The 20,727-nt window shown below is 62.6% G+C and overlaps 1 protein-coding gene across 4 annotated transcripts; it reads left to right on the forward strand.

The window, feature by feature from the left end:
- The first annotated feature begins 1,981 nt into the window (after window positions 1-1,981).
- Window positions 1,982-20,292, forward strand: CSK (C-terminal Src kinase). Of its 4 annotated transcripts, none has more exons than XM_038580998.1 (13): window positions 1,982-2,059; window positions 15,478-15,557; window positions 15,906-16,019; window positions 16,146-16,258; window positions 16,559-16,778; window positions 17,537-17,630; window positions 17,788-17,853; window positions 17,946-18,045; window positions 18,137-18,227; window positions 18,635-18,708; window positions 18,794-18,989; window positions 19,112-19,198; window positions 19,414-20,292. In XM_038580998.1, the coding sequence occupies exons 2-13, from the start codon at window positions 15,543-15,545 to the stop codon at window positions 19,594-19,596; spliced, it is 1,353 nt and encodes a 450-aa protein (XP_038436926.1). In that variant the 5' UTR covers window positions 1,982-2,059; window positions 15,478-15,542; the 3' UTR covers window positions 19,597-20,292. The 4 variants fall into 4 exon arrangements, with proteins under 4 accessions (XP_038436926.1, XP_038436927.1, XP_038436928.1 ...); XM_038580999.1 differs by lacking the exon at window positions 1,982-2,059 and adding an exon at window positions 2,705-2,997; XM_038581000.1 differs by lacking the exon at window positions 1,982-2,059 and adding an exon at window positions 7,089-7,154.
- Window positions 20,293-20,727: the final 435 nt, after the last annotated feature.

The raw sequence follows: 20,727 nt of genomic DNA on the forward strand, positions 1-20,727 counted from the left end.
GGGATCCCTGGAGAGAGAGGATCTTAGGCAGGCTCCACTGCCCAGTGCAGAGCCCAACTCGGGGCTCGATTTCATGATGCCGAGGTCATAACCTGAACCAAAATCAAGTCGAACACTTAAGGGACTGTGCCACTGAGGGGCCCTTGCTTCCCTCCTCAGAGGGCTAGCCCCTCCCCGGGAAGCTGGCCCAGGGGTACATTGGGTCACAGGGCCGGCCTGTGGTTTGTCCAGGGAGGCACACCCAACTCAGGCTCCTGGCATTTGAGGTTCTTTGCACACTGCAGCCGCACTGTCTCTCCAGCTCACTCTCCCACAGGCCCATTACTGTCCCTCTCAGGCCTTCAGTCTGGGTATACTAGACCTTGCCAGGATACGTCATGTCCCCCACCAGCCTGTGCCCCTCCTCTCTGCCCACCCAACCCTGGCTCTTCCTTCAGGGCCCAGTCCCTAAGAAGTGCCTCGATGCCTCCTACCTACGCCAGAGTCTGGTCTCCCCTCCGTCACTGACCACCTCCCCAACACACACACACACAACCACACACACTGTCTGCTCCTGTCGCTCAGAGCAGACCACGTTCCTGCTCCTCATTGACTAGGACATGTCACGGCGGTGCTTGACCCAGCGCCGATCACGTGCCAACTACTGCACACTAAGCACTTTACATGACTTAACTCATTTCCTCACCACAAAAACCTTAAGAAATGGGTGCTCTTATTTCCCCCATTTTACCAAATGGGAAAAACCGTAGCACAGAGGGTTTAGGTAACTTTCCCAAGGTCCCACAGCTGCCGACCACAACCTCATTGCCTCCAGGCTGAAAATAAAGTCCAAGGAAGTCCCACAAGGTTCCTTGCTTGGATCTCTTGTCCCCGCAGCTTGCAGAGACCTGTCCTGAAGCCCCACTGCCAGCTGCAGCCCTACTGAGCTCTTTAGGCTTCCCGGAGCCCTCGAGGGTTCCCCCCATGCCCTACCCTTGTCCACGCGGTTCCCCCACCTGGGGTCCCAGTTCTATTAAGTCCTCCCATCCGCCGGCCCCTCTTTTCTGCCTTCCCGGACCTCGTCCCCCGGCTCTCGGTGTCTCTGCCCCGGGCTGCCGGCCCGTCCGTTATCCCGCCGAGGCCCGCGACGGGGAGGAGGGCCGGCCGCTCCCGGAGGCTGCACGGCAGGGCCAGGAGCCGGCGAATGAATGAGTGAGCGAACGGATGCCTGCTCGCGGCTGCCAGCGAGGCCCCGTGTCTGCGGCCGGGTCGGGGGAGGGCGGCCGAGGCCCGGCCTCAGTGGCTCCGGCGCGGGGCCCGAGCCGGGAGCCGGCGGGGTTGCCCCGGGAGGGCGCGGGGCGCGGCGGGGGCAGGGCAGGGCAGGGCAGGGCAGGGCAGGGCAGCGCAGCGCAGGGCGCGGACACACCCCCTGCAGTGCCCCCGGCGCCCGGCAGGGGGCGCCGCCCCGCCCCCGCCCCGCCGCCCCGGGCAGGCCCCTCGCGCAGGCGCGCTGCGGCGGGCGGAGGATCCGGGCCGCGCTTCCTCTCGCCAGGCCTGCGAGCTTCCTCCCGGCGGAGCCCCGGGCGAGCCCAGCGTGTCCGCCGCCGCCCCCCGCCCGCGCCCGCCCGCCCGGGGGCCCGCGGGGAGGGGTCCGAGCGGGGCGCCCCCGCCGTCGGGGCCGCGTCCCGGCCAGCCCGCGGCCGCCAGACCCCGCCCGGCCCTGCAGCGCGGGAGCCCGCCGCCCCGACCCCGGCCCCGGCCCCGGCCCCGGCCCCGGCTCCCCGCCCCGGCCCCGGCTCCCCGCCCCGGCCCGGCCGCCACGTCCCCGCCCCGGCCCGGCCCCGGCCCCGGCCCGGCCCGGCCGCGCTCGGAAGCGGAACTCTGCGGGGCCGCGCGGCTACATTGTTTCCTCCCGCCGCCCCCGCCCCCGCCCCCGCCCCCCCGGCCGCCGCCGCCGCCGCCGCCGCTTTGTACCGCGCCCCCGGGGACCCCGCGCCCTCCGCGCCCCGGCCGCGTGCGCCGCCCCGCAGCCCGCTGATGCTGCCCGCCGCGGGGTGGCCGGACCGCAGCGCCCCGAGAGGTGAGTGCGGGCGGGGTCTGGGGGAGGGGGCGGCCGGGGGCCGGGGCAGGTCGCGCCTCCCGCCCGCCCGGCCCGGGGCGCCGCGCTCGCGTCCCCCCGCCCTGACCCCCGCCTTCCCGGTTTGAATTCTCCCGGGAGCCGCTGTCAGCCCGACGGGGGGGGGGGGGGGCCGGAGGTGCTGCCCGGGAGCCCCACGGACCCCTGCCCTCCTGGCCCCGCCTGGCAGGGCCGGCTGGAGCCCCAGGGAGCCCCAGGGAGCCCCGAGGGGGTCGGCGGGAGCCCCCAGGCCCTGGACCTGCCCGGCCCTCCGCGCGGGCCCGGCCTGCCCCCTTCCGAACCCCCTCCCCGCCGGGGCCGAGGCTCAGGAGGCCCAGGGCCCGAGCACCTCCTTGATCTTGCAGGAGGTTCAGCCTGTCCCCCTCCCAGACGGCCAGGCCTCAGCCGAGAGACCTGTGACCCTTGGGTGGAGACACTGGGCAGATCCTCTGTGTGTGGGGATGTGACACCGGGCCCTGGGACGGTGCCCCCCCTCCCTGCAGCCCGGTCATCTCATTCTCCCAGACGCCTCGAGGCCCAGGCCCCGTGTCAGGAAGAGGCGTGTCCGGCCACCAGATCCTTGGTGGTTAACTTAGGGGTTCACCTCCCCTCGGCGTTTTGTGGACCAGGAAACTGAGGCTCAAAGTGGGAAGTTGCCACCCCAGGTCTCCGCCAGGGTCCGGCCGTCCTTCCAGGCTCCGCTCCGCGGAGCAGGACTGCTGTAGATGGAGGGAAGGCAGGCAGGTGCCTTCTCCCACCAAGGACCCAGGCCCCCAGCCTGACCCGGGGGACCTTGTGGGTGAGCACGTGCTTCCCTCCAGAGGGCTTCCGGCCCCAGCGCTGCCCGGCTCTGGGCTCAGGCCGTGTCGCACTGCCCACGGGATTTCCCCTTGGTGCCTGAGGTGGGTGCTGCTGACAGGGGATGTGGCGGGAGGGGGGCACCTTGTCTGGTGTGGCCACGGCACAGAGTGGAAACAGCCTGGCAGTCAGTCCCGACCCAGGCCTCCCACACACTGGGCCCAGCTGCCCCAGGAGCAGCCAAGTCCAGAACACGAATGGGGTCCAGACAGGGAAGGGGAGAGCCCCGCTTCCACAGCCGTGGTGGAGCAGCGTGGCCAGTGGGCACACACAGCGGGCCCGTTCCAAGCTCCCCACGCTTTGGTGGTTCCAGCATCTTTCTTGATGGGGCCCCAGCAGTAACGGGGCAGAGGCAGCACAAGGAAGGCTGGGAGGGTGGCAGGGTCCTCTTGCTCCCTGGAGGGTAGGAGGTTCCCTGGAGGCTGTTGAGCTCTGTCTGGGCCCCCGTGGGGCCGTTGGTAGTTTTGTCCTGCTCCAGACTCTGCCCGTGATGTAGTGTTTTTCCAGTTGCCCCGCCATGCACAGCGAAGGGGACCCAGAAGTGGTGGGCCTGTGAGGCGCCCCACACCCGGCCCTAACTTCCTTTCCGGCCTGAGGGCCTGGGACTGAGGCCTGAAGATCGGGCACTTTTATGCCAACTGTGAGCTATGTGGATGCGGCCCCAGGGTCCCCAGGCCTTGGCAGAAAAGGGTCTGGCGTCCGGCCAGCGCACGTGTGGAGATGTGTTTCTTATCTGGTGAGCTTGTTGCCTTCCCCCCTTGCAGAAGTGGCTGCTCTTCTTTCTGCGTCGGGTCAGGGGCAAGGAAGGACCACATGATAGTCTCCGGGGCTGCTACAGGGGGCACCAGGGCCCAAGAGGTTGAGCCACCGTGAGCAGACCGGGGTACAGGTGGGGCTAAGGCCCAGGGGTCACAGTGCATGATGCAGCCGCCCGAACAAGCTGCCAGCTGGCCTCATGGGGGAGAACGGCCTGGGTCCAGTTCTGGGCTCTATTTTTTGAGGCCTCTTGAAGCCCCGACACAGAGTTCCCAAAGAAAGAGTTTGGTCCAGGAAAGAGAAGGTAGGGAGGGACGGCTGGGTGGCTTAGTGGCTGGACGTCTACCTTCGGCTCAGGTGTGATCCCAGAGTCCCGGGATCGAGTCCCTCCCTGCAGGGAGCCTGCTTCTCTCTCTGCCTGTGTCTCTGCCTCTCTCTCTGTGTCTCTCATGAATAAATAAATATCTTTAAAAAAATAGAGAATGTAAGGAGGGCCCTGCAGGTGCCCAAGGGGCTGTTCCAAATCAGAAAGGCCGTCCCTCCGTGGAAGACGTCCCGGACGTCAGGGCCAGATCTGGGGGGGGCAGTCAGGTCCCAGGGGAAGCAAGTCTGAGCTCAGGAGAAAACTATGTGATGCTTTCTTTTTTTCCTTTTTTTTTTTTTTAAAGATTTTATTTATTAATGAGAGACACAGAGAGAGAGGCAGAGGGTGAAGCAGGCTCCATGCAGGGAGCCTGATGCGGGACTCGATCCCGGGTCTCCAGGATGGCACCCTGGGCCTAAGGCAGCACTAAACCGGTAGGGCCACCCGGGCTGCCCTATATGCTTGTTTGTTTGTTTCTTTCTTTCTTTCTTTTTTTTAAATTTTTTTTTAAATTTATTTATGATAGTCACAGAGAGAGAGAGAGAGGCAGAGACACAGGCAGAGGGAGAAGCAGGCTCCATGCACCGGGAGCCCGATGTGGGATTCGATCCCGGGTCTCCAGGATCGCGCCCTGGGCCAAAGGCAGGCGCCAAACCGCTGCGCCACCCAGGGATCCCCCTATCTGCTACTTTCTTAATGCAGAGAGTAACAACACAGCATTACAGAAAACTTAGAAAACAAAACAAGAATTGCAGTTTCACTAGCGGAGGAAGTGTTTGCCTTTTGGAGTTCCCTGCCTGTCTTATTCCTGATTTTTTTTTTCCGCCTTCCTCACTGTGTCATTGGAGGGTGCGCACCATGGTACCTTTTTTCGTTTCGTTCTGTGTCTCTGAGCATTTCCTCACGTTGCTGCCCAGCCCCGGGAACCTCACCCCTGAGAAGTTGCCCGGTGTTCCAAAGCTCTAGGCTGCAGTGACCTCACCCGGGCCCCCTGACTAAACTCGTTTCACCGCTGTTGCCCGTACAGCTGGTGTGACCACAGGCCCCCTGAGCAGCCTGGGGAATGGCAAGGAGTGGGCAGCTGCTGCAGGTCCAGGCCCAGCCACGCCATCTAGGCCGTCACCCTCTGAGATGGGCTTCCTTTATGGGCACCACAGGATGGCCATACCTGGGGCAGTGGGGACTGTGAGCAGGGTCCAGGCTAACTAACCAAGGTACTAGAAAGCACCTGGCACCGCCCCTCGCCTCCAGGATGCACTTTGTAAGGAGAGGTTGGCGTTGCTCAGAGCCTGCAGGCCGCCTCTGTGTGTGGGGGTGACACCTGGGCCCCTGGACTGCCCTGGCCAGTGCCCTGTCCCACCCCACCCGCCCATCACCACCTGATTGGCTGGTCCAGGACACGGACCTGGCCTTGGGAAGATGGGTTACTGGCTGGGTTCTGGAGAGTTTGACTGGGGCGGTAACACCTGTCAAACGGTAACGCAGGTCCTAAGGCGAACTCAGGGAGGACAGAAACCTCCCGTGGAGCAGAAGGGCAAAAGCTCGCGTGATCATGATCCCCCTTTGGTCTCCTGGCAGCAGAGCTGACTGGACCAGGCCTCTCCTGAGAGCCTGGCCTCCTCCTACCCCCGCTAGCTTCAGCTACTTCCGGGGCCACCCCAAATTTCCCTACTGGAGACAGAGGCCTACTTTCCCTGGGAAAACCACAACTTGGGCAAGGAGCCCAGGCAGGCATCCTGAGCCCCAACCCAGGGATGGCATGCCAGCCTCTTCTCCCTACCCTTTCCCGGTGGCAGAGGGTGGGGGGTGAAAGGAAAGAAAATTGGCTGAGGGAGGGGGGTGCAGGGTTTCTAGCCCCCCGGATGGGAGTTGGAAGGGAACATAGACAAATCACTGGGGAAGTCTTGTGTGTTAGCGGCCTCCTCTTCGGCAGGTGTTCCCTGGGTCTGACCCGAGTGCAGACTGCTGTGCCACTCCTTGCTTCCTTTTGTTCTGCCTCCGTGGAGACCACAGTAACTGGGAGTGCCCTCCTGGGGCCATGCCATGGGCAGTGGGAGGGAATCCTTCTCCACTTGGCACTCCTGGGGCCTAAGAGACCGTAGCCCCAGATGACCTAACGGTAGCCTGGGACTAACCTGGGCAGGAGGTCCTCCCCTAGGTGGCCCATCCGATGCAGAGGTCTCCCAGGCACGTGACCTCAGATTCTAGCTGCTAGATGTTTGCCCGTGGAGCGTCTCCCTCCTCCCTGGTCTTGGCGCAGGGGAAGTGGGCATTACAACTGCCCTCCTGTCCCACAGCTTGGGCTGGGATGAGGTCACAGGGTGGGGTCCCCTCCAAGATGCTGGCCTGGCTGGGGTAAGCCCTTCGGCTGTTTCTCAGTCCCCTGGCCTTAGTTGGGGACAGGATGGGTGGAGGAGCAGGCTGCCCCCCATGCCAGGCAGGGAGCACTGCCTCCCTTCCTCCTCTCCTGTGGGTCCCTTCATTCGAGGGCTGGAAATAGAATCCGCTAAGTAATGATTAAAGTCAAATTCAGACCTAAAAATAAAGAGCTGGTGAAGGAAGAGCTAGTGTGCTCCCTGCGTGGCTGAGGGAGAAGCGAGCAGGGCGAGGCTAGCTTTGGGGGCCAAGCCCCCGCTTCCCGGGAGAGGCCGGAGCTGCAGGGGGATGGCAGGGGGATGGCGAGTGCTCCGCCAGCTGGGGGGAGCTCGTTTATCCAGCAAGATGCAGCCGCCTGGCAGGAGGGAGGGAATCCCATTCTTCCTCTGGAGAGGAGAGGCCGAGGCCCGGAAGGCCCAGGCGCTCCCCTTGGCAGGTGCCCGGGGATCCGAGGGCCCCTCACAGCCCAGTGTGTTCTTTCTCCCTGCTCAGTTTCTCTTCCTGGTTTTGAGGTACTGCGAGGAGAGGAGCTTCTCATCACACCCTGGCTTTGTACGCCTCGGCGGCCTCCGACCGCAGCTTCCCTCCGTCCCCCTGCTCCCCCCACCCCCGCCCCTTCCTGGTCGGGGCCCAGAGCTGCAGGAACAAGCAGGAGGGAGACACCCCGCGCCCCGGCTGCTCTCCTCACAGCCCAAAGCCCTGTAGGTGGGTGAAAACCTGGGTGTCCTCTGACGCCTGCCTTCCCGGGCTGCTGCTTCTCAGCCCTGCCCAGCCCCACACCAGGTCTCCACCCTGGTCCCCGGGACCTGCGCTGGCATCCTGTGCTGTCCCGGCCACAGGCCGCAGGCCTCCTGGAAGGGAGAGCTCCCCTGCTGGCCAGCAGAGACCAGACTCCGCGAGGGGTCAGGGGAGGCCTGTGGTTCCACTTCCTGGCAGGGCTGGTGGGAGCTCAGAAGCTGGGGATCTGCTGTAGGCTGGAGCAGCCAGGAGGACTTCCTGGAGGGGAAATGCCAGGAAAACCAAGGGTTGGAGCTTCTCCCTTCCTAGGGTTGCTGGCTCCTCTAGCTGCTGTGTGGCCATGGACAGACTCTTGGCCTCTCCGTGCAAAGCAGGATATGGAGCGAGGAGTGGGCCCACGTGTGACCTCTGCTCCCCAGAGCAGGAGGGCCGAGCTCTAGGCAGGCCTCCCTTCAGCCCCCGCTCTCAGCTGGCCGCCAGTTTTCAGGGTGTCCTCCATCCTGCCCAAGGAAAGGCTGGGGCTTTTTCTCCTGACCAAGTTCAGACAGATCTGAGTTCACATATCTGCTCTAGCCCCTTTGAAGCTGGTGGCCTGTCAGCCTGGTCCCTCCTCTGTCAAACAGACATAACAGTAAAACCTCATGGGGGTTTTTGAGACTTAAGTACCTGCCAGGGGGCCGGGCTGGGGGGCTGTCATTCCCATGCTTTCATTTTTATAGCCCATCCTGCTAGGGGAGAGTGTTGACAGCGTCCTCCTCCGTCGGGTGGGTAGCAAGGCCGTGAGTCCTCTGTGTTGGGCTCTGTGTTTGAGGGTCCCAGTTCTGCAATGGGGAGACCCGAGAATCTGGGGGCCAAAGTTCAAGGCAATTCGTGGGCCTCTGGGCCTCGGTTCCCCCACCTGTTATGTACATAGGGGACTTGAGGTACAGGACAAGGACACTCGGGATTTTTAACTGTCCGTTGGAGGTCAGTGCTGAGAGGCTATATGTAAATGTAGGCAAATGGCCATGCAAAGACCACAGCCTGTGCAGTGTGGGGTGGGGGCAGGGGACAGAGGCCTGTGTTAGGACCCTTGGGGAGGCCCCAAGTCCCCCCTGCCCAGTGCATGTAGGTAATTAGGTTCCTGAGCGGTAATTAGAAACCTTTCTGGGCCAGGAGTGTCAGCCTCAAGCCCCAGCGGTGCCTTCCCATTAGCCTTCTATAACTCCAGCCCCCGTGCCTCCCAAACCACTAGATGGGATTTCCGGTCCCACGAGCCATTGGGGGCAGGGAAGAGGCCATGAGTTGCTGTAATTTAGTTTTAAACATTTTTTAGCCATTGACTCACCCCTACCCTTAGGGCAGGGGTGCCGAAGACTGAGGAGACCCAGGGTGGGGGCTCTGCAGCCAAGGTGAGGCCATCCTCCCAGCCTTCCTCGACCCCCAGGGAGGCGTGGGCATCTCCAAGGGTCTCGGGCGCAGTTCCGCAGCCTGACCCTGAGATGTGTGTGCAGGGGCTGCTGAGGGTCCGGCCCTCCAGCCCCCTGCCTGCTGCGCGGCCGGGGCATCACCCTGTCCTCAGCCTGAGTGTCATCTCCAGAGCCGAGGTGGGGCTGATGGCCCGGCTGCCAAACCAGCCCAGCTGCTGGCGCGCCCCGCCCCCTCAGGTGCCCTGCCTCCAGGGGCGCGGGCCTCAATCAGCAGCTCAGTTTTGCCTGTTATCTCCCTGTGGCCTGTCGGAACTTCCGGGCCGGTTCAGAGCCGCTCTGGACCCCGGCCCGAGCCTTCTGCCCTCCGTGACTTCCATGCCACGGTCTTGGACACGAAATCCTGGCCCGGTCTGGCACAGCCCCCTCCCAGTTGCTTCCACTGAAATCCCCCGGGCTCCAGCTCCCCTCCCCTTGGAAGCTTTCCCGGTTGCCGTGTCTGTCCTGTCTGTCGGGGCACCGAGCACACCTGGCCACGACGCACTGGCAGCCAGGAGGACAGAGGCAGGGCTGCGTTTTGGTGGCGGCCTTAGGCTGGGCGCAGAGGGGAAGACGGACGGATGAGCGAGGTTCTTAGGCCCTCGGGGTCTCCTGGGCCCTTTTCTCCTGTCCGTCCTGGCCGGCCAGGCAGGGTGCTGGTGGCACAGGGAGGCTCCAGGAACACTGGCTCGAAGAGTGAGAAGGCGTGGAGAACCTGCCTGTCGCTCGGCAGCTGCCCCTGCCCCCAACACGCTCCAGCTGGGTCCTGTGGCAGAACCAAAGTCTCTGGGGGCCGTGGCCCCGAGTTCCCCCAGGTCTCTTGTGCACTTCCCTTTTCAGTGGGTATTTTTAGCTGGGTGTAAACAGTTATTGAAGGCTCCCACGCCCCAGTAAGCAGTGGAGTTTTGGTGAGGGGGGCAGGGCAGGAGCCTCTTGACCTGCCCTGGCCTTCAGCACGTGATAGCTGTGGGGGTCTGCTGCTGCCCCGTGGGCAGGGAGAGGGTGGCCTGGGAGTTTGGGGGCTCCCAGTTCTCCTTGCTTCCCCGACTCCCTGCCAGCCTGGGCTACCAAGAAAGGCCTGCCTGAGGCTGCAGCCACTGACCTCAGTGCTTGGGCACAATGCCCAGCCTGTTCCTGGGACCCCAGCACAAGGACTGCTGGGAGTCGGGTTTGGGGCAGGAAATCAGAGTGAAGCGCTGACTTCACAGAGTTCCAAAGCCCCCTGCCCCCTGGTCCTTGGCGGGTGTGCTGACAGCTGCTGTCCCTTTGGGGTTAAATATAGTCCTGTCAGTTAGGGGACCTTGGTGTGGCGCAGCCGGCCTGGCTTCCTCCTCTCCTTTGTTGGTTCATTCATTCATTCAGCACTCACTCACCGAGCAGCCACTCTGGGCTCAGCCCATGCTGGGCACATGAGTCAGCTCCCAGCCCCCCCCCCCCCCCCCCCCCCCCAGCTCCCAGGCCACGAGCAGGGAGCTTGTCTCTGGAGCCTGGGGATGTGTGAGAGGCTGGGGAGGCCTTGGAGCACGGCCGGGGAACCAAGGGAGGCTCCTGGCAGAGGCGGTTTTCAAAAGTGATTTATTTTCAACCTTATTTTTAGGGGGAAGTTAGTAATAGATACATGTGGTTTAAAAAAAAGAAGTCAGAAAGGACAAAATAGCAAACTCACAGTGGAAAGTAATCTTCCCTTAAACTTGACACCCCCCCCCCCAGTCCCAGAGACAACTCGTGTTGCCAGTTTCTTCTGTCTTTCAGGGATGATCTGCGTGGATTGGAGTTAGGGATGCCTTGTGTGTCACGTACCATGGATCAGGTCCCTCACCTTGTCTTTTCTCACGGCCTTTCACTTGGAGTATTTCAAACCTACTAAAAAGCTGAAATAGGGCACCTGGCCCACTCAGTGCATGGAATATGTGACTTTTTTTTTTTTTTTTAAAGATGTTATTTATTTATTCATGAGAGACACAGAGAGAGAGAGGCAGAGACACAGGCTCTAGAGAAGCAGGCTCCATGCAGGGAGCCCGACATGGGACTCGATCCCGGGACTCCAGGATCACGCCCTGGGCTGAAGGTAGGCGCTCAACTGCTGAGCCACCCAGGCGTCCCGCGTATGTGACTCTTGATCTCAGGATCATGAGTTTGAGCTCCACGCTTGATGTAGAGATTACTTTTAAAAAATAATAATAATGGGGTGCCTGAGTGACGCAGTTGGTCGAGCGTCTGACTCCTGATTTCCACTTAGGTTGTGGTCTTGGGGTTGTGAGATCAAGCCCGGCTTCTGGCCCTGCACTCTGTCCCTCCCCGTACCCCCACTGTACTCATGTGCATGCACGCTCTCTCTCTCTCTGAAATAAATAAAATCTTTAAAGGTAATAAAAATAATAAGAAACTGAAATAATAATGTAACAAATACCCAACCATCCCTTACCCAGATTCACCAGGTCTTAACATTTTGCCATATTTGGTTTCCCTCTTTCATATACCGAGATGCGTATTTGTGGAGTTTTTTGCTGGTGTGTTTGTTAGTTGCAGGCATCCTACATCTTCATTTCTAAGTACTTGAGCGTGCACCTCTTACGTAATCACAGCACCAGGATCGTCCTTAGGAAAATTGACATTAAAATTCCATAATATTACCTTACATTTCCATTTTTCCAACTGTCATCCAATGATTTTTATAGCTACTGTCTTTTTCCCTCTGAGCCAGAATCCAGTTCAGGATCTCTCACTGAATCTTGTTGTCCTGTTCCTTTCACCTTTTTTCCCCCAGCTTTATGGAGATGTAATTGCCATATAAGGTTGTGTAAGTTTAAGGTGTACAGCGTGGTGATTTGATGTACGTGTGTTGCTAAATAGTTACCACGGTAAGGTTAGTTGACACCTCCTTCACCTCACAGAAATACCATTTTGTTGTTGTGTCACATGCCTCTAGCGTCCTGTTTATTCGAGAACATTCCCCAGCCTCTGCATGTTCCTTGGTTTTGTCTCTTACGACATTAACTTCGAGAGTCCGGGCCAGTTGTCGAGGCTGTGCCTGATTGCATCTTCCTGATTTGAGTCAGGTTAACGGGCTCCGTGGGAATCCTACCCCCGGGATGCTGTGCCCTCCTCCGGGCGTCCCGGTGGGAGACGCTCTGTCGTTGCTCTCATCGTGGGTGATGCTTGATTCGGTCGCGTGGTTAACGAGATAGATCGATAGGTCTATCTGCCAGGTCCACCTGTTGTGTAGATGCTTTTCTGCTTTCTGATTCACCTGTGGGGTAGTCTTTGGAAGCCATGTCACTGTCTCGTTCCCCCCAGCAGCTTTTCCTTGAGCGACTTGAGCTGGCTTTTTGCCCTTCCGGCTTGCTGCATCATACGGGTGCTGTGTGTCAGCACCTGAAGGTCGGGGCCCCGTCACCGCAGGGACTGTTGTTCCCTCTTAGGGATACCCGGCTGTTTATTTGCCTGGTCCCTCACTGATGGACATAAAGATCGCTTCCCAGTCGCTTGCCACCATAGACAATACCACAGGGACTTTGTAGGCACACGTGAAACAGAAGCAATGCCTCAGTTGTGACCCGGAGGTTGAGAGGAAGTTCCTTGGGTAGAGAAGAGGGAGGGAGTGGAGAGGGAATGCCAGGCGAGGTGGGAACAGCAGGTGGGACACAGGTCCGTCTGAGGTGCCAGAGAGCCAGCAGGTCCCAGAAAAGTCAAATGACTTTCCCAAGGTCACACGCAGCAAGTTGGTGGCAGAGCCAGGAATAGGACTCAGAGCCCCTGACTCCCAGGACAGCGTCCCAGCAGCCTCCACAGAGTGGCCTAAAAGTAGGTTCATGTGACTCCAAAGGGACCCCTGTGTGCCAGGGGTCCAGACCAGAGCCCTAGGTTCACAGGGGCCCCTCCCAGCCATCCTGGCTCTTTGTGTCCAACCTGGAGGGAGCTGGCCCCTGGCCCCTCAGGACCCTCGGGAGGGAGACCTCTGAGCCCGCCTGGGCTTGACGCCAGCAGGGAGGAGCTGTGCAAGAGCCCACGGCCTGCCCTGCAGCATTCCTGGGCAGGGGCGGGTCGAGGCGCCTGGCAGCTGCGTGCAGAGCAGCCCTGGCTGCTGTGGAGGTACCGCCAACCCATTGTACAGGTGGAGAAACCAGGTCCTGAAGTTTTAGGCAATAGACCAAGGGAGGGCTCAGCTCCTTCCCCTGCCTTCCAGATGTCTGGTTGTCGGAGCCTGGCCCCTTGAGCTAGCCCACCCTGGCCTCTCCAGTGGCGCTTGCCCGTCCTCTGGGCGCCCCATGGTGCCGGGGCTGGGCAGTCGAGGCCCGAGCGTGGCAGGGTGCTCCCGGGAGGTGTAAGCCCCCTTGCCTCTTGGCAAGACCACTTTGCCTCTTGACCTCGCTCAGGGTCCTCGTCTACAATATGGGGGGAGTAACAGGCTCAGTTGTTAGAGGATGAGATGAGCCATTACGTGCCAAGGACGGGGCCTGGCACAGAACAAGTGCTCAGAAAACGGCCTATTATTATTTTTATTATTATTGTCATGTCAGTGGGGAGGCGGCGGCAGCAGCTGCAGGCCAGGAAGGGAGTGTTTGGGGAGGGTGACTAACGGGGCCACAGCCACCATGCCCTCTGTGGTGGCCCAGTGGTGGCAAGCTGGGGAGGGAGGGGAGGCCGGCCGAGGGTGTGGAAAGCTGGCAGGGCCTCTGTTCAGAAGGGCCTGAGGGTCAGGGCCCCCGCCAGCCCCAGTGGAACCCTCATTTGGGTTCTGGGCCGTCACCCCTAACGAGCTGTGTGACTTCACACAAGTTGTTCGGCCTCGTGAGCCTCAGTTTCCGCTCCTGTGGAACGGGGGCAAGAGCAGCTCGCGGCTCACCACGGTTTGTGGGCCACGAGAGCCCGGCGGGCGGTTCCTGTCCCCGGCTCAGCAGCTCAGCCGTGCGACCGTGTGTTCGGTGGGGGCGATGTCTCTGCTCGGCCTCGTGGGCCCCGGGCTCCTGTGCCGACAGCAGACGGCGGCAGGTTGGCCTCGGGACGCGAAGCCCCGCGTGCCGGAGGAGGGAGGCCTTTCTGTCCGGAGGAAGGGGGCGGCTATGCCCAGCCCCGCGCCAGACCTTCTCAGGCCCGAGGTCTCCTACTCCCTCGCAGCCTGCATGCAGGGCACGCCTGTCCCCGCCTGGCAGGGTGAGGAGCCGAGGCTCAGAACGGTTGAGTCATTCTTCCGAGTTGCACACTCGACGGAGCCAGGTCCGCCTGACTGGAAGCCGGAGTGAGGCCGGGAGTGGTGGTTGTCCCGGCCGTTGCTGCCCTCAGCCGCGCACTTCACTGCTGAGGCCCCGGTTCCTTGTCTGAAGCCCCCGCTGAGCTGCAGGGTTGGTGCTGGGCGGGCACCTCCGGACTGTCCCGACAGCAGCCGGGTAGGGTGCTCAGATGGCCGGGCTGTGTCCCACCGCCCTCCCGGGGCTCGCGGCCGGGCCCCTTCCTCTCGGCTGTCCCTGTCGACCTGCCCTTCTGGCTCGGCCTGCACCCCACCCGGTGGAACCTTTTCCAGCTTGCCTTCTGTCCCCAAGCTCTCTGTTCTTCAGAGTGTGGCCCTGGGGCTCCCCGCTCCGAGAAACGGGCCTCGGCCCTGCGGTCCTTGTTCAGCTCACAGGCCAGGCACATGCACTCAAGCGTCTCCTCCCACTGCCCAGCCTGGCCCTAGACCTTGTCCTTCCTGTCAAATGCATCTGGGAACAGGACTCCTGGGGTTTCTCTCCTAACACGCAGGGACGAGTCACTGGCCTGTCTGAGCCTCTATCCCCTGGAAACAGAGAACAGTGGCTCCAGCCCCACTGCTTCCTGAGATGGGGGCTCGGGGGGCTCTGGGCTTCAGGAAGGCAGCGGCGGTCAAGGGGGTGCCAGGCTGGGGCCACAGAGTCTGTGTGGCTTGCCGCCCTTGGAGCGTGGGTCAGCTGGAGGTTTTCTGGAGGGGTCACCTGCACCGAAGGAAACCACAGAGTGCCCCAGGCGTAAGGGTACAGCTCCGTGAGGTGCGGCCAGGAGAACTCCGCTCTTCCAGTGGCTCTACCCCTCCGAGGGCAGCTGCCGTCCCGCACCGTGGGCTCAGCCAGATTTTGAATTTTATACGGTCTACGTGGGATTACCCAGCCTGTGCTCTCTGTCGGGCTTTCGGGTTGATACTGTTTCAGAAATTCATCATCGTGGTTTCATTATTCGGTCTACTCGTGTTTGCTGCTGCGCAGCATGTACCGCTCTGGAAGACACCACAGCTTAGCCATCTTACCCTTGATGGGTATCGGGGCGGCTCCCAGCGTGAGGTACAGATCCTGCCGCACCGTTGCTCTTGTGCACATCTGGGCTGACACCTGCCCTGTGTTCTCTTGGGTGTGTACCTAGAAGTGGGGCGACCGGGCCACGAGGTTGGTGTACCTTTGTCTTTAGACATGTTGCCTGGGCACCTTTTTATAGGCTGTGGGACTAGGAGGCCCACGGAGGAACAGGTGACTTTCCCAAGTTACGTTGCACCTTTCCTAGGCTCACAGAGCCGCCCTGGGCTCCCTTCCTCCACAGACCACGTGACTGACCTCTGGGCCTGGGGCTTCTCACCCCCAGAGCTTCTTTTGCCTCTGTTGGCCATTTGGTGGGGCTGTGAGGCCCCCATGGGCTTAGGATTGGTGACCCCTCCGTCCCTGGGGGCCCTCAGCCTTCATGCCCCTGCCTCCCCCTATCCGGCGCTCTCAGGCTGCCAAGAGTCCCAGCTCTAGGGGCCTTCGGTACGTGTTCACATTGCTGTGGGGAAGGAATGGGGGGCTCAGTGACTGGGAGGAGCCAGCTTCTCACACCCCTCCTCGGTCTTCCCTTTCTCCCTGCAGCTCTCATGGTACCAAGTGACGGGGTGGCCTTCCTGTGACAGGAGGACGCCAGATCTTCTGAGAAGATGTCAGCAATCCAGGTACCGTGGGGGCGGGGGTTGGGGCAGTTGAGTACTCCCCCCACCCCTGGAAGGGTGCTCAGTGGAGGAGAGAGAACGAGGCCTCACGTCAGTCTGCTCCCCTTGGCCCCACCCTGGCCTTCGACAAAGGAAAATTCTAGGGTGTTGTACTGTTGGACCCAGGGCCCTCAAGGTGGGCGTACGGACCTGGGGGCAGTGGGGGGGATCTCAGCTGGAAGGCACCCAGAGTTCTCGGGGCAGGAGGTTTACAAAGAGCAACGAGAGTCTGTGTCCTGAAGGGCGGATGGGCAGTGGGTGGAGATGGGCCCCGGGCTCCCTCCACCTGCCCACCTGTCGCCTGCCCTACAGGCCGCCTGGCCATCCGGTACAGAATGTATTGCCAAGTACAATTTCCATGGCACTGCCGAGCAGGACCTTCCCTTCTGCAAAGGAGACGTGCTCACCATTGTGGCGGTCACCAAGGTAATCGGGGACCTCACAAGGCCACACCTATGCCCTCCCGCCTCTGGGCATTCTAGCTGGGTGGGGGCTCCCCTGCAGGGGGGCCAAAGGAGGGCTGAGCGTGTGTCTGGGCTGCCCTCTCCCCAGGACCCAAACTGGTACAAAGCCAAGAACAAGGTGGGCCGTGAGGGCATCATCCCAGCCAACTACGTCCAGAAACGGGAGGGCGTGAAGGCCGGCACCAAGCTCAGCCTCATGCCGTGAGTACTGCTAAGGAGCGCTCGGGGTCTGCAGCGTGGGGAGGAGGGAGGACAAGAAGCCCTGGTTCCCTAGAGGAGTCAGGAAAGCAGCGAGCGGGCGTAGGGGTTGCAGCGCGTGAAGGCTTCTCAGGCGGAGGGCGAGGCGCGGGTGCTAGGTCCCGGGGCCTGGGAGGCCCGAAGCAGGAGGAGCGTGTGGGGGCCATGGGGAGGTGGCGCAGAGGGAGGGCCTCAGACAGCGGGCCCGGGTGGCCGGGGTCCGTGCCTGGAGCCGCCACGAGCCCTGGCCCGGCCTCCCCGCAGCTGGTTCCATGGCAAGATCACGCGGGAGCAGGCCGAGCGGCTGCTGTGCCCGCCCGAGACCGGCCTGTTCCTGGTGCGGGAGAGCACCAACTACCCGGGGGACTACACGCTGTGCGTGAGCTGTGACGGCAAGGTGGAGCACTACCGCATCATGTACCACGCCAGCAAGCTCAGCATCGACGAGGAGGTGTACTTCGAGAACCTCATGCAGCTGGTGGAGGTGAGCGGGCCCGGCTTCCGGCCCAGTGTCCCCCCACTGCTGGCTGGCCTTGGCACGTGCCGCCTCCGGAGCCTGCGTTTCCTCACGCCCCTCGCCTTGGCGAAGCACCTGCTGCGTGCCAGGGTTGACTTCTGGCCCCACGCACCCACCACAGGTGGGGGACAGAGAGGCTCAGAGCGGTTTCGGGACCTGCCTCAGGTCACACAGCTGTCAGTTAGAGACGCCAGGGCCAGAGTCGGAGTCTCGCCCCAGAACTAGGCCTCCCTCCAGGCCTCAGAGCCACATGTCAAGCCGCGCACATAAGCCTGCCCTCATGAGCTGCACCTTGGTGGTCAGGTCACAACCCTGCGTGGCTGTGGCCACATGTCCCTGCAACTCCCAAGGCCAGTTCTGCTGGTCCTGTTGAGGCCACACCTGGCTTCCCGGAGCCCCAGCGGCCTCCCAGACGCCTCCTGCGCTCGTTCTCAGCTCCTTGCCCCTGCTAGCCCCTGGCTGGGGGGAGGCCTCCTCGCGTCTGGCCAGAGGCCAGGGCTCGCCTTCCGCCTCGGGATGCTGGTGAGGCCCGTGGCCCCAGTGGAAGTGAGGGTCACAGATCTGAGTCGGGACCTCCCTAATCCTTCCCTGGGGGGACCCGGGGAGCTCCGGCCGGTGGGCTCGCCTCGGCCGCCCTCTGGTGGTTGGAGCCGGGCAGTGCGCGTAGGCGGCGGGCGCGGCGCTGGCCCTGAGCCCCCGCCCTGCCCCCGCCCTGCCCCCCGCAGCACTACACCTCGGACGCGGACGGACTCTGTACTCGCCTCATCAAGCCAAAGGTCATGGAGGGCACGGTGGCCGCCCAGGATGAGTTCTTCCGCAGTGAGTGCCATCCCCGCCCCCGTGCTCACCTGCTTCCCCGCCTCCTCCCTCGGGCTCCGGGCACCGCCCCCAGCCCTGGAGGAGCCCTCCCCGGGTCGCCACACACTGTGACGCCTGCTCTGGCTCCACCCCTCACTGACACCCCCTCCCCCGCCAGGCGGCTGGGCACTGAACATGAAGGACCTGAAGCTGCTGCAGACCATTGGGAAGGGGGAGTTTGGAGGTGAGCGGGAGCGGGTGGCGGCCGCGGGAGGGCCGGGAGGGCCGAGGGCTGGTGGAGGGTCCAGGGAACAACCTCCAGCCCTCGCCCCGCAGACGTGATGCTAGGCGATTACCGAGGGAACAAGGTTGCTGTCAAGTGCATTAAAAATGACGCCACTGCCCAGGCCTTTCTGGCTGAAGCCTCTGTGATGACGTGAGTCGGGCTGCGAGTGGGTGTGGAGGTGTCCCCGGGCGGGGAAGGATGGGGGGGCCTGGCAGCGCTGACCACCCCCATCCTGCCCCAGGCAACTTCGGCATAGCAACCTGGTACAGCTTCTGGGTGTGATCGTGGAAGAGAAGGGCGGGCTGTACATTGTCACGGAGTACATGGCCAAGGTGCGCCCCTGCCCGGAGAGCCGCCCCCGCCCTGGGCTGAACACTCCAGCCTTCCCCGCCGGGCCCCTCACCGCGCCCCTCTCCCCGCTGAGCTTTGTAGTCACCAGGCAGGGCTCAGCTTTTGTCCTGACTCCTCCTTCATTCCCTGTGACCTCACCAGGCCTCAGTTTCCTCCCCTGTGGGATGGAGGTAGTGCCAGGGTTTGCCTTAGAGATTTGTGAGCTCCGAGCTCAGGGAACTGCCGGGGCGCGGGGGCCAGCTTGCAGCACCTACTGCTCGTTCCACGGTGATGCCCCGAGCCCTCCCCTGCGGGTTCCCCTCAAGTATTTACCCAGCCCATGGTTCGAGAGGATGGGGGGGGGCAAGTCTGACCCGTGGGGCCAGTCGGTCTGTCTGTCCTGCTTTAGGGAAGCCTGGTGGACTATCTGCGGTCGAGGGGTCGATCGGTGCTGGGCGGAGACTGTCTCCTCAAGTTCTCACTGTGAGTGAAGCAGCACCCATTCGGGGGGGCCCTGCCGTGCCGTGGGTGCCCTGTCTGAGGGGCTGTGTGGCTGGCTCTCTCCCAGAGATGTCTGTGAGGCCATGGAATACCTGGAGGGCAACAACTTCGTGCACCGGGATCTGGCTGCCCGCAACGTGCTGGTGTCTGAAGACAACGTGGCCAAGGTCAGCGACTTTGGCCTCACCAAGGAGGCCTCCAGCACCCAGGACACGGGCAAGCTGCCAGTCAAGTGGACGGCCCCGGAGGCCCTGAGAGAGAAGGTGGAGGGGGCCTAACCCTGAGCCCGGGGGCTGCTGGGTGGGGGGCCTGGGCTCCCCTCCCCCGCCTCCGCCAAATCCCGAATCCCCAGGGTCTGACCCTGCTTCTCCCATCCACGTGGCAGAAATTCTCCACCAAGTCTGACGTGTGGAGTTTCGGAATCCTTCTCTGGGAAATCTACTCCTTTGGGCGAGTGCCTTACCCAAGAATTGTAAGTTGGGCGCCGGGCCTGGGCAGGGCTGGGCGGGGCGGGGAGGGGGCTAGGGAGCCTCCTGGGCCCTGCTCGGTGTTCTGAGCTGCAGGCCTGCCCTCGGGACCTTCGGGGCCTGCTGGCTCTGAGGCCCAGGTCTGAGGGGGATCCCCGGAGCTGAGTCGGGGTCCCCCGGGGGGTCGGCCCTGCACACTCACACCACCCGCCTGCCACAGCCCCTGAAGGACGTCGTCCCTCGGGTGGAGAAGGGCTACAAGATGGACGCCCCCGACGGCTGCCCACCTGCGGTCTACGAGGTCATGAAGAACTGCTGGCACCTGGATGCTGCCACAAGGCCCTCCTTCCTGCAGCTCCGGGAGCAGCTCGAGCACATCAAAACCCACGAGTTGCACCTGTGACCGCTGCCTCCTACCCCAGGTCGTGGGGCTGCGGGACTGAACCTGGAGCGATTGTGGGCCTGGTGCCCCCACTGGCTGGGCCCCAGCCTGAACTGAGCCCAGCGGGCCAGTGGGCCTCCTTCCTCTGCCCCAGCCTGCGCCCCCTCTGGCCCCGCAGAGACCCCGCCTAGGCCTGGCACCTCTTCTCATGGACCCACCCGCGGGGTGTCGGGAGCCCCACCGAAGGGCCAAGGAGGGAGGAGGCTGAGGAGCGTGAGGCAGATGCCCCCCGCCGCAGTCAGGCTTCTCCTGGCCTCCCATCTCTCGCCTTCTTAGAGTTTTATTCCTTTCCTTTTTTTGAGATTTTTTTCCCGTGTGTTTATTTTTTATTATTTTTCAAGATAAGGAGAAAGAAAGTACCCAGCAAATGGGCATTTTACAAGAAGTACGAATCTTATTTTTCCTGTCCTGCCCGTAAGGGTTGGGGAGAGCAGGCCCCTCTCTAGGGACCCGTCAGCCCAGCCTCGTTCCCCGTTCCGTGTTCCGTGTCCCGTGTCGCCTCGGTCGCCCGTGTTTGCGCTTGCCCATGTTGCACTGTTTGCATGCGCCCGAGGCAGACGTCTGTCAGGGGCTTGGAGTTCATTCATGTGCCGCTGCCGCCCACCCACCTGCCTTGTGAGATGGAACCGTAATAAACCACTCCATGAGGACACCGCTGCCGGCCTCGGCGCTTCCTCCGCCGAGCCTGCCTGGCCCCCCGGCCCCCTGTCCCTGTGCCATCTTGTCCATCCCCCTGTCTCTGTGAGTGGGGCTGTGCTTGCCCTGGGAGTGGAGTCGGGCGGGGAGCACGGCCGGGAGATGTAGCCGCGCTTTGTGTCAGCTGCACGAGCGAGTGTCCTGTGTCTGCCGTGGGGGGAGCCCTCACCCCCCGCCCTCCCCCACCATCCTGCTGTGGCGGGGGCTTGGCCCTGGGGCCGTCCCGAGCTCGGGACCCTGTGCACAGGGTAACGTCTGGGGGTCCCAGCTGCCTCCCCCGCCGTGTGGTTCAAGGCGACAGCACGAGGATGCCTGGCACCAAGGATGGGGGAGGCGCCCAGGCCTGACCAGGTGGAAGCGGGGTCCCCCTGGTTGGAGGCAAGATAAATGTCACCT

Source organism: Canis lupus, chromosome 30, assembly GCF_011100685.1.
Source record: "Canis lupus familiaris isolate Mischka breed German Shepherd chromosome 30, alternate assembly UU_Cfam_GSD_1.0, whole genome shotgun sequence".
Lineage (NCBI taxonomy): Eukaryota > Metazoa > Chordata > Mammalia > Carnivora > Canidae > Canis > Canis lupus.